The sequence below is a fragment of the Carassius carassius genome, chromosome 9, assembly GCF_963082965.1.
Source record: "Carassius carassius chromosome 9, fCarCar2.1, whole genome shotgun sequence".
Classification (NCBI taxonomy): Eukaryota; Metazoa; Chordata; class Actinopteri; order Cypriniformes; family Cyprinidae; genus Carassius; species Carassius carassius.
Window position 1 is genome coordinate 24,822,412 of NC_081763.1, and position 12,696 is coordinate 24,835,107.

Genomic DNA, 12,696 nt, shown 5'->3' on the forward strand with positions numbered 1-12,696 from the left:
ATTGCTAGGACTATTTACCGGTTATATTTATCATGAAAACGATTCTATGATTTTATTGCTTTCTTTTCATACCTCGCCTTTAGCTCTGGTCAACAGTGCTAATATTGTCAAGGCGCAGATGTCTGGGAGCCCCCACAGGGTCCCATGGGACCGCCAACCCTATTAGAACAAATGTGTTCTGCTATTGTAAATAGGCACGTTTGCTTCGCCCGTCCTATTACAGCCGACGCATGATCAATAGGCTGATAACACAGGAACATCAATATAAGCGACAGAACAATGAGGGATATCATCGAACATCTATCTTAATATAGCCAGCTACAAGGGCCCTGACAAAGTGAAAAGCTCATGAAAATTCCGCCCCACGAATTCCCATCTCCTATCCAATATGCACAAACACACTCCCAGCTGCCGGGGCTATTATTTTCGTATTTCAATTTGACACCCCAGCCTTTCATGCTAATTCTATTATTCTTGGAAGTTTATGTGATTTCATATCACTAGAAATCGGTAATGTATTATAACCCTTTGGGCTAAAATAAACTGAATCCCTGCAGTAGCCACCGGGAAAATAATTACTTTCATATCAAAACTCTGCAGGAGTCGAACGGGTCTTTTCGCCTCCGGCTCGTAACCTCATTTCAGTGTAGCTTATAGATGAATAAATTTGTTAAAGCAATACACAAAATACAACACATGGTTTTGGAAGAAGGAGCTATAGCCCACAATATAAGCTCTATTGAGGGCCATTCACGCTTAAGTTTGTTGTATACAATCGATTTATTTATGAAAAAACTTACATATATAAATATCTTAATGCTTTGTACAACGTCTGAGGTTTTGTCTTGGCTTTTTTTTTTTTCTTTTTTTTTTTTTTTTGCCCTTTTACAATTTCTTATACAGGGAGCTGCTGCTATTTTTCAATAAACATCTGATAGCCCACCACACACACAATTTTTTCACACCGATATTTCCCCTAATCAGAATATAAATGTCAATGAAAACGATACGTTTCGATATGTCGACTTTTTTTTCCTCTTCGTTTAATCTGCGTGCGTGCGTGTCATATCGACACGCACCTCAGCTTCTACTACGATTTCATTTATTCCATATCGACGTCAACTGAGTCTTTGTCGGTGTCCTTGTTGCTTGTCGCTGATTCTGAATTTTGTGGTAGATAGTCAGGTAACGACTGCTCCTTTTTCTCCGACTGTGGAGACTGTGGATCGCCGGGGTCTAACTCTATATCTTGTGGGCATCTTTCATTACAGCTGCCCGCCGACGCCGAGTGACCATTAATTGTAGTCTGTGGTGAAGTGCTCTGTGGTGAACACGTTATGTTGCCCGACTGACTGACCTGGCCTTTGATTGCTCGCGCGCCGCTGTTGTTTACACTGTTGTTTTCCTTGGCGTTCCTGTGTCCTAGGTTTCCAGCAAAGGTACTGTCAGCAGCTTGCCCTTTCTGGCCATTTTCAGAATCAGGGCCTGGTGCTGTGCTCTTCAAAGCAGTCTGTGGAACAATGAAACCGAGAGGTTGTGTAATAGGGTACAGTAAAAAATGTCCTTTCCCTATCAAAGGCCGTGGAGCCGATACTGGAAAGTCCATAGGCGATTTGCGCCTTGGCCTGGAGTCCGACAGAAGGCTTTCCACACTGAATGGATTGAGTTTTTGAAGAGTGGAAGACCTACTGTTGGAGCACAGGTTTGACTGCTGACCGCTGTCGGACGAGTCCAGCTCGGATCCGCTCGCGTCTTGGTCCGCGGTTCTTTGGTTCTGGAGTTTCTGTGGTGTTTGGTCACAGCATGGTTGCGTTTGGTTTCGGCCCATGTCGCAATGGAGGCTTTGCTCATTGTCCGTTACTTGTGACAAGCCACTGTCACTGTCAGATCCTGGGGTGTGAAATAAGTCCCCGGGAATTAGTTTGTTCTGCGACTTTAAAAGCCTTCTTTCTTGTTTCCTTTTCTTTTTCTCCAGCCTCTCTAGTTCTCTGCGGGCAATTTCCTCAGGGTCCATTGGCTCGCCACTGCAGGTCGTCGGATGGGAGTTGTGTGCAGGTCGCCCAGGCCCCTTCTTCGTGTTTTCCTTTTTTCTCCATTTCGCTCTTCGGTTTTGAAACCAAACCTAAACATGAATAAATAAATATTAATAATAATAATAATAATAATTTCACGTCATTAAAATAATGCCAAGAGTGCTGAGATCAATACATATATATATATATATATAAATAGGCCTTCTTTTAAACATTATATATATAAATAAAATTTACGTTATGTGTATAGCTATATATTCACCTATACAGGTTATATATATATACATACACATTATATTGCTATATTTATAATATACAATACAGTATATTATATTTTCATTATTTTTGTTGTTTTTGAAAAATTAACATACAAGTATTAAAACACATTTTGCTTAATTATGAGTTGCCAGAATTTTATAGAATGCTGGAAATGTATTGGATATGTATTATAAATGTGGTATTGTTGTAATATAATTTAAAATAAAACGCAATTATCCAAACAACACAATTTAGAATAATATTATGGTTTAAAAATATAATCTTTAATGTTGCTCTAAAAGTAGGCCGCATCCTAAATACAATTTAAGGCAATGAGTTTTGATTTAGGCCAAATGTTTGATTCTATGTTTTCAGATGAAATAATGATAATGAACTTACGCCTGACAGACATGCTATTTTGCACAAAGAAATGTGTTCTCTCGAACAGAGTACATCGATTAAATGTAATTATTTAGCCTATAATAATTTATAAGGATCATGTACAGTTATTCATGTACGCCTATATTTTCCCTCGATTTTGCAAAACATTCAACCCGACTGTATGTAAAAGAGAATCACGATTATTTGTAAATATATCTATTAAAGCTAGCGTATTTATTTTTGTGCAGTGTGATCTCTTGATTTTTTTTTCTGCCAACAGTGGGGCCTACTGTATAGTTTACAAAATACAGTACAAAACTACAAAAAGACGTCTAAACATTTCTTGTAAAACACTTGTTTTTTATTTTATATATATATATATATATATATATATATATATATATATATATATATATATATATATATATATATATATATATATATACACATACAATTTTAATTTGAAATAAAGCTTCCTAAACCTTAATGAAGACAATTAAAAAAGAAGCTTTTCAAAATAAGCACATCCCGTTTTATACAAATAACATTATGAAAGAAAAATAGCAGAACAAAGAGCAAGGGGAAAACCAAAAACAATATGACATGGTTATTCATAAAACCGTGTTGTGTTTACACCAAAATAATGTTTGACTCATCTGTTCATAATGTCACAGCACAACACGTAAAAAATAAATTTATTGTATTTACCTGCACTCTCGATTCTATCAAATCCAATCTCAGAGCAAGTGCTTCCCTCATGAACACATCTGGATAGTGACTTTCATTAAAAGCCTTCTCTAATTCTTCCAGCTGCCAGCCAGTGAAATTGGTACGAGTTCGTCTTCTTTTACAACCCGGGCTATCCTTGTCTGGATCACCCGAATCTACGTGAAAAACAATAAATTACCATCGCTTATAACTTACACAGTTACAGGGGTCCCACTGTTATTCTTCCTAGTGTTTATTTGTCTGCATGAGCGTTTACTGTTAACGCGTAGAAAAGACAGAGAGAAAACGAAATCCCTCAGTTTTGTTTTCTTGCTAATGAAACTATAAAGAAAACATAATAATACGAGTAGATGGAAGTTGCCTACATGCTGTCAATAATTTTGTAGAAAATTTTATATTAGCCTCTTTTCCTTATAAAAATCTGACCGCTTTAATTCCAGTAGCCTAAAGCTTGAACACATGAGTGAACGAGAGAATCCTTTCTTTTGTTTCCCCTGGCTATTCCTCAAAGCTTTATGTGGAGGGGGAAATTAATATATATTTTTGTTTTGCAACATGACAGAAACATGCTTTTTTCAGTCAGAGACCATTATGCCAGTTTAGGACAAGTGCGTGTTTGCTTACCTGTCAGTTTGTACTGTTGGTTATCTCCATTCATTCCGCAGCCAGACGACAAGAGATGGTTAGAATTCACCACAGAAGCCGTGCAGGAGCCGTTAAGTAATCCGTCTATTGAGAAAGGAACCGCGGCCGTAGATTGAAGTTGATGACCGGCTAATTCGTATACATGATGGTGGCTTAGATGGTACGGGAAGCTCACCATCCCACCGAGCGAGCCTCCGAACTGGGCATGATGTGGATCCAGTATCCTGCTGTCCATCATCTCCCAGGGAAAAGGAAACGACGTCTGGTGGTCGGTGATGTGAATTTAAACAACATGCAGCGAGAGTGGCCAGCGAGGAGGGGACATGATGTGGAGAGTAGGATGAGCTGTTCTTTATCAACACGGAGCTTCCAATAATTAGCTTCGGCTCTGGGAATTTGAGACCAATGAGAAGCGTTAATCGGCGCTGACGTCAGAGACGTGGTCTGAAAACGCTTTCCATATCGATTGCTAATTAAACCTGACATCCACCTCAATAAACAATATCAGAGCTGTCACAACAAGACAGGAGGGCTTTGATAAGAACTACATCACGACTACACAGGGGGCCTTAGAGGGAGTGCGATCAGATTTGATACCCAGTTAAACGCTAAATAGACACTGAAATCTCACCTCGGACTGCAGCCACACACAGAGGGGCGGATTCATCACCGTTTGAGGCAATGTCCCTCTAGTCTATTCGTTTCAAATCTTTTGCACACACAAACAAACAGAAAACAGGAAAGAAGCCGGGGGAAAACAAACACACACCCTTACCGACTCACCAAGTCGAAATGTGGCCATGTGTAAGATTCGTCGTGCACTGTTTACAAACTGACCAACCCACTATCTAACCTGTTTATTTACGTGGCGACTCCTGGGCAACCTTTCAAAAGTCAAGCCGAAGATATCCGTCAAACAGAGCTGTCAAATTTCATTCCGAACCACAACCAGACGCGCAATACAATGCTTTCACAAATAAGAAGAGTGAGAATGTGAACCTACTCGTCTGGTAACGCTGGAGGAATAAATGAACTTTTAATTACATTAATAGCTAATTAGAAGGCACTCGACATTTAACTGAAAATTAGATATATTTCCCCAGCCATAGCACTCCGGTGTAATTAATGTCATTTAAACAGCTGATGTACAAATTGTGCACGGTTTATTTGTGGTCATTGTGTGTAATATCACGCTTGCTTTAACTTACAACAGTTGATACACCTCTGAAACAATATTCGTTTATTAACATATGCTGCGCTCCCATGAGTATTAATTAATATTATATAGTTTAGAAGTAGCCTATAAAGCTTATTTTTTCTGTCAGTGTGGAAAATAAAATAAAGAACAGTAAGAAAATAAAATAAAATGGTAGGCTAAACAAGTAGGCTAATAATTGTTTATCATTTCATATTTTTGATTATTCTAGAACAGTCACCAATCTAACATTATCATTAATTTGTCTTACTCTAATATAGCTATCTATGTGTTATATTTAGGCAAGTTAGCTGTGTTTTTGAATACAGAATGGTAATCAATCCCACTGCTTTAAGAGGCCGTCCTGTCCCCACTCTCATTACAGATATATAATTGCACTTTATTTGGCCCTGTCTGGAGTTGTCATAATGTTAATCTGAGTTGAAATTTCGCTCCAGCTCAAACCCTGACCCTTGCCACTCGGATTGGCGTGTTGTAATAACCCGAATCTTTCAACAGAGGCCCTGATAATTGTTACCTTATTAGCATGCAAATTGTTTAATTAATATTATTATGAGGAACTATATAATCCGTTCGTCTCTTGACCTCGAGCCCAAATAGCACCCCCACTGCAATTCAATGTTTAAATTTTAATGAACCCTTTTTAAATATGTCTCAAGATCTTGCCTTTTATTCCTTAAGTGCTTTTAGAAGTTTGATGAATCTTTGAATGTTAGTTTCTTTGTGCCTTAAACTTATATTATTATACTGTACACAAGTATGAATAATTCGGTTATCCAGATCTCTTTCTGAACATCAGAATTCTATAATTGCAGCTTTGACAGTTCAGGGCGCGGTCCCGTCGTGGTGCGATCTCGGCTCAATGAAAAGCAGCCCTTGACACGCGTTCCCGGGAGACATTGCATTTAAATCCGTTTTTCTACAACCAAGTGGCATTGTCAGATCTTAGCTTTAATTAACCCGATAATAAGACGAACACGACTTGCTTTCAGGGCCGTTATTAGACTTGTCTTCTTTGCCATTTATTTGGATTCTGGAGTTTCATTCACAATTTAGGCAGAGTTCAGTGGGCCACATTTACAAATAATGTATTTTATTTAGCACAGACGAATGTATTGTAGTATTCCTAAAAAGAAATCTGATTTGGTTTATTAAACAGAAGCACGTTTATCTCGTCTCAGTGGATCAAAGGGCGTTGTGTTCTATTTTATTTATTAGATATCAGTCAACTTCAGGCCAAAATAAAACAGTGTCATGGTGTGGTGTAAAAAGTGTGCAATTCTGGAAAGGTGGCTATGATGAAAAACGTTAATGATAGACCTTTTACAAAAAAAATATGCATAGTCAGCAACAACTTTATTAGATTTACGTTCAAAGGGAGAAGGCGGAGTCAGGACTGGACCTCATCCACAAAACAAATACACCTACCAGTAGCCTATCACCAATTACACTATATTCCCTGCGTTTATCCTCAAGCCCATTCCACAGAGTTCTCCTATATTCCTGGAACCATTCTATAACTGGGGCATATAGCCTATCTTAAAATTCCAACAACCTTACCCAATATGTCTTATAATTAGCAGGTGGAATTTCAGTTACATGAAGTTATCTGAACTCAAAAAGGATGCACTGAAGCGTACCTGAGCAAAACCCACCCAAAGCTACCCTTAACCATGCCTCTGGCGGAAAATGAGCATGTGCAATCAAGTAGACGTCACTGACCCCATTAACAGCAGGTGTTCAGACGTAACGCCTAACCAAACAAACTAATCAGAGCGCCCATCCAACACCGACGGCCGCATCACTATAACATTACATAAAACCAAATTCATTTTTAATTAGGCTAGCAAATTAATACGCAACAGCTGAGGAGTTTAATTACTCAATTAACTTCACGCACGTTAATTTTCAACTATCTAAATTAAGTTGCACATTATTCGATTTGATGATAATTATAGAATTAAATCTAAATTAATTGTTGTGGATGATTTGATACGACGAGATGCAGCTCCAATTAAAGAAATAGACTCGGCTATAGTGTTTTAAACCAAATCCTTTGATTCGATTTTAGCAGGCAGGAAACGCGCGCTTCCAAATTTTCTCTGATCCTGAAAATTTCCCCGCTCTTCTTAATCCCTACAATTAAAAGTTTCCTCCATCTAATTATCTGTAATTGTGCTGCTGTCAAAGTAGAATGGAGAAGTGAAAGCGATTGATTTGGACTTTTAATTCACTTCATTTCTGATAGAAGGGAAAGTAATTCCCTTCAAATTACCTCATTCAATCCTGACACCCTAATACCCTTCAAAATCTTTTTACTCACCGCATTTATATATTAAAAAGGAATCTAAAATGAGTGCGGCCTCCTAATAATAATAACCAAACTTCCATTAGAATAATAATTTCATTTCAATTAAAACTGACTTATCACCTTTGCTAAAACGTGCTTAATATGCCGAAAATTATCAATGCTTGAAGGAGCCCAAACTGGGGAGTCTAATTGTAATCAGCAAATCAGAGGTGCTTGTCGCTCTCGTGCCATCGCAGTGAGGCAGTTCGGAAATAGAACTAATTTACTCAGCTCCCCCGGGAAATCCGCTCAACAGATTAACATTTTCAAAATATAGTAATGATATAATTTGAGAAATGGTGACGCCAATTTGTGAGAAGCCTTTGTGCAGAATCATTTGCATTTTTTCACCGCCTGCATTTTTCCCGTTAATTACAGCTCCACAGATGAAGGGTGTGCAGTTTGACTCCTTGCTTATTATTCAGCTTCAATCTAGTAATATAACAACGGGGAAAGAAAATAACCAAATCTTCCTCCTAACCCCATTTAATTCCTGAAGTGTCTCAGATTTTAGAGAATGCAAACGGTCTCTCTTATAGGAGCCAAAAGTGGCAAACTACTGGCGTGCATGCGTGTGTGCATTTCCATAGGTGTTCAGAGATGTGTAATGAAGTGTCACGTGAATAATTCCCCCCAAAATCTAAGGAGGACATACTTGTCAGGAACATGGCCTGCAGGCAACTAAAGAAAACCCCAATCTAGACATTAGCCCTTTGACTCGACCTGTAGGCCTATTTGACAACAAAAACACCCCCATGATAAGTCCGGCCTGCCCTGATCATACACCTCTCCAGTGTGGGCCAGAAATGGTTAAACGTTTCCTTTGTTAAGATTTGGCTGTCCGTTAATCTCCTGCCAGGTCGGTAGCTCACGTTGTAGGGATCTGAGGCACGGAGAGCGTTAACTATTATCCACAGCCTGGCCATCTGCTGCTGTAGAAAATTCAAAGCCCAGGAGATCTGCATATATCCACATCGTAAACGAGGAAAGATGTTTTAATTAAGAGAAATCAGGTTAACTTAGCGCTAATTAACAAGCTATCTTCTTAATGAATTGTGTGTGCTGTTCTCTTTCTATGAAGCGAATAGGACATATTTCATTTCCAAAAACCAGTCCCCACTGCACCATCCATGAAAGGTGCATTATAGCCTACTCACCAGTTTATTGGGCCTCCTAAATTTTACACTATACTTAGTTCAATCAGCGACTCGCTCGCATCATTCGCGAGTCACTTTAAGCGTGCGTCGACGTGCTTAATTGATAAAACTTCTATTGCTCATTAATAGGCGTGTGTCTTTTTAATTAGGCTACCATTCTTCAAAGCCCATTTAGTCAAAAATCGAATACATGAGCGCCATCAAGCGGCGGCCCGTTTCCAATGTAGCATTCAATTATACCTCTTGACTAAGCAAAACTAGGCTATTGTTTTTGTCATATTGAAGAAATTGAATTTTTCTTTAATTCTTGATACGCTATCACCCATAATCATTTAAGGCATTACATCTGTAGGCTATTAAATTCAAGTTTATTTCGTTTTGTTGATCTTCTATTGACATCCTAAATGGTCCTGACTCCTGACATTGCGTTTCCTCCGGACCTCACCCCATCTGTTCACTTCTGTCGTCTCTTTATTCGAGCTGTATTTTAGGTCATTGTCCCTGACACGTTTATTGACGCCTCTGTTACATCCACCCTCCCTCTAACTTTACTCTAGCCACGAGCCGCCTCCTCTTCTGGTCCATTTACTCATTCTGCTTACAAAAGGCTGAAGGGCGGTCCTCGGAGTTAACATGTCGAGTTGTCACTTTGGTCAAAGCAGCCGACTTGGAGCATGTTTGAAGCCTCCCCCTCAGCCATGTAAAAAAAAAAATTAATACCGACTATGTTAAAACGTTTTAAATATTCTGAGACCCAGCAAAACTATTTTTGTACTTACATATTTGTATATGATACATTATACATATGATTTAGCTTAATAATAAGAAACATTGCCTTTTAAAGGAATTTAAATTATTAATTATTATTGTAAATATATGATGACGATAATAATAATAATAATATATATAAATATGATTAAAAATTAATTTATTGTAAATATTATTATTATTATTATTATTATTATTATTATTATTACCACCCACACCACAGTCATGTGGTATAAGAGAAAAAAGAAGCTTTATAAAATCCATTCTCTTGAGACATCATGCAGTAAAACCGTTTTGGTTCTACCTGCAGCCTTTATTCTTAAGAGTGTATAACATTCTGAATATAAAATCAGACCTTATTTTTTTTTAAGGAAAGTGCTGACAGTGTGTTGTACTATTTTTCCAACAAACAGTAATATTTACTTATCCAAACCTGCTTTGCAATTCTTAATAAGAATTACTGATATGACCAATCACAAAAGCTTAACAAGCCTTCAGATGCAATGGTTTATTACGTGCAATTATCATTCAGACAGCCTATCAAAATTCAATCATGCATAAAGGGATTATTAACCAAGAATAATACTATCTCATAATAGAAAATACGTTGGATTGCTTCCCTTCAATTTCTCGTGGCAGTAATTACTATCCAATTTAGAGTCACCGCCTAGCTTATATATCTGGACTCACTCAACTGAATGTAAGGACAAAACAAAGAAAGACTTATTTGTTTATAGTTGGACTCAAGGAGTTGGTCATTGCTGGGTCACTGAATGCACTTAAGAGCAAACAAAGTTTAAAAATAAACTTCCGTAGTATTTATTTTTAATCCTGAATATTTCTCCAATATTAAATCCAAGTCACTTTTGATAAGGCTGTGTAAATTCATTATAATGTAACTATAAGAATTTTCATATATAATGTTTGCATTGTGTCCCTCTGAATCTCACACCTGTGAGCCCATGAGGATTTTTTTGTGCTAAGTGCTTATAAGTGTAGTCACATTTCAGCAGGAAACCCCACAGTTTAGAAGGTGTGAATGTGCGTATGAGGCATGGTATGTCAAACACACCTATAAAAAAAAGAGAAATGTTTTCAAGTACCGGACACCTGGGAAATTTGTGACACCGCTGACAGGGTGAGAGAGAAATGGTGATGAGCGGCCCCTAAACAAAAGCGTTTATGATGCTATTTGACAGACACTGTCACCGCACAGAGAAATGGAGGCTGACCCAGAGAGACATTTTGACAGAGAGCCATTGCACATTTGTAGGCATAAACGTTTGCTCTCGCAAAGACAGGATAGTAAGCAGATATGAAATTATTACAATCATTTTACTATTCAAGCTGAAAGAGTTTCGGCAACGTAAAGGAATCCCAGTGATGAAGCAGGTGTTCTCTGAGAGGTGCCATCTGGCAGCAAAATTAGCAGCTTATGAGCCAGGTGCTCTTGTACCAGGGAAGAATCTGAGATGAGCTCAAAAGTGATCTTTTACACGGGCCTCCAGGAGCATGACTGAGCACTGTTGCATAATAAGAGGCTGGGTGGTCTTTGTTTTGAATTATTTAAATGCGTTTGAGCGAGGGTGTTTGTGCGTATTGTGTAAACCTATTTTGCAAATAAAGGAATTTCAGATCTTTAAATTGGATCACTGCTTGAGTGATCAATACACTAATTAACCTGTTAGAGATTATGGAGAGTTTCAGAATCCATGTGTTTTCACAGCCTGAACATTACCTGTTAATCTTCCTGACAACATTCATTATTCACGCTTATTTCATGTATAGATGCTTTTAATGGGATAGTTCACCTTAAAATGAAAGTTCTGTTATTTAGTCACAACTGGATCCTATACTGAATTTTACTATATGAAAGCAAAAAATAAAGATTCTTTAAATTATCTTCTGTGTTCAACAGAAAAATTAAGGATATACAGGTTTGGATCATGAGGGTGAGTAAATGATGAGAGAATTTACATTTTTGAGTGAACATGCATAAAAATAACCTGGTGTGCAGAGCTGGCTAGTAACTGATTACATGTAATCTGAATTTCAAAAATTAAAATGATAGTTCACCCAAAAATTTAAATTAGCCCATGATTTACTCACCCTCAATGCATCATATGTGTATATGACTTTCTTCTTTCAAACGTATCCAATCGGAGTTATATAAAAAATTGTCCTGGATCTTCCAGGTTTTATAATGGCAGTGGGTGGGTGTTTCTTTTAAACAGTTCAAAAGAAGTCTAATAAAGTGCATCCATCCGTAATACAAAAAGTGCCTCATGCGTCTCCAGAGGGTGAATAAAGACCTCCTGTAGCGAATATATGCGTTCTTTTAAAAAACATATTTAAAACATTATAACCACTTTTCTGTAGCTTGCACTAACAGTTGTACGTGGAAGCCTTTCCAGGTGGATGACGTAGGACGAATCCTTAGCGCATGCGCCAGTGAGCATATGCTAGACTTGTGAAAACAAACATTTGTTAACAGTAGCAAAGGAAGCAAAGTTTACTTATATTAGCAAAGGAAAAAAAGTCTCCTCGTGGCTTACATTGAAATCCTCTGACATTTTTCTTTATAAATCCTCGCCGTATTTCTAATTCATGACCGGTGTTTTGTTTTGTTCTGACCTCTCTGCTTCCACATTCGTCACTTCTCACCGGTGCATGCGCTACCAACATGTCCTACTGTACGTCATCTGCCCAGAATGAACACGCATACGATAGTTACAGGAAGTGACAGAAAAGTGTTTATAAGTTTTTAAATATGTATATTTTTATCACAACAATGCATGGATTCGCTACTGAAGACCTTCAATCACCCCCTGGAGCCATATGAGGGACGTTTTACCATGGATGTATGCGCTCAATATCCCTTCTTTTGGCCTGATGAACTGTAACATTCTAAAGCTTGGAAAATCAAAGACATTTTTTTTTTTTAAATGTTTATACACCTAAGATGCCTGGAGCGTGAGTAATTCATGGGCTAATTTTCATTTTTGGGTGAATTAACCCTTTAAGTGCTTGTAATGAGACATTTTTAAAATACTCATGATCAGAACACTGTTAAATTTTAATTGATTATGTGATTACATTTTACTCACACAGTAGCAATAAACTATTCATCTTTTTATCTTTTAAATGTTCCTTTCTGAA

General features: G+C 37.7%; 1 protein-coding gene across 2 annotated transcripts; it reads right to left on the bottom strand.

Annotated features, from left to right (window-relative positions):
* Nucleotides 1-761: 761 nt before the first annotated feature.
* On the bottom strand, nucleotides 762-5,032 carry LOC132148631 (homeobox protein unc-4 homolog). 2 transcript variants are annotated; one of them, XM_059557331.1, is made up of 5 exons: nucleotides 4,900-5,032; nucleotides 4,678-4,755; nucleotides 4,026-4,434; nucleotides 3,381-3,556; nucleotides 762-2,122 (listed from the first exon to the last, which is right to left on the bottom strand). In XM_059557331.1, exons 3-5 carry the CDS (start codon nucleotides 4,282-4,284, stop codon nucleotides 1,103-1,105), a joined length of 1,455 nt encoding a protein of 484 aa, XP_059413314.1. In that variant the 5' UTR covers nucleotides 4,285-4,434; nucleotides 4,678-4,755; nucleotides 4,900-5,032; the 3' UTR covers nucleotides 762-1,102. The 2 variants fall into 2 exon arrangements, with proteins under 2 accessions (XP_059413314.1, XP_059413313.1); XM_059557330.1 differs by having other exon boundaries at nucleotides 4,026-5,026.
* Nucleotides 5,033-12,696: the final 7,664 nt, after the last annotated feature.

What these genes read in the sequence shown, in the direction of transcription:
- LOC132148631 (XM_059557331.1), bottom strand. Translation starts at nt 4,284, where the DNA reads ATGATGGACAGCAGGATACTGGATCCACATCATGCCCAGTTCGGAGGC. An exon ending in CCAACAGTACAAACTGACAG is followed by an intron (nt 3,557 to 4,025) that starts GTAAGCAAACAC and finishes TTTTTCACGTAG; the next exon opens with ATTCGGGTGATCCAGACAAG. An exon ending in TGATAGAATCGAGAGTGCAG is followed by an intron (nt 2,123 to 3,380) that starts GTAAATACAATA and finishes ATTCATGTTTAG; the next exon opens with GTTTGGTTTCAAAACCGAAG.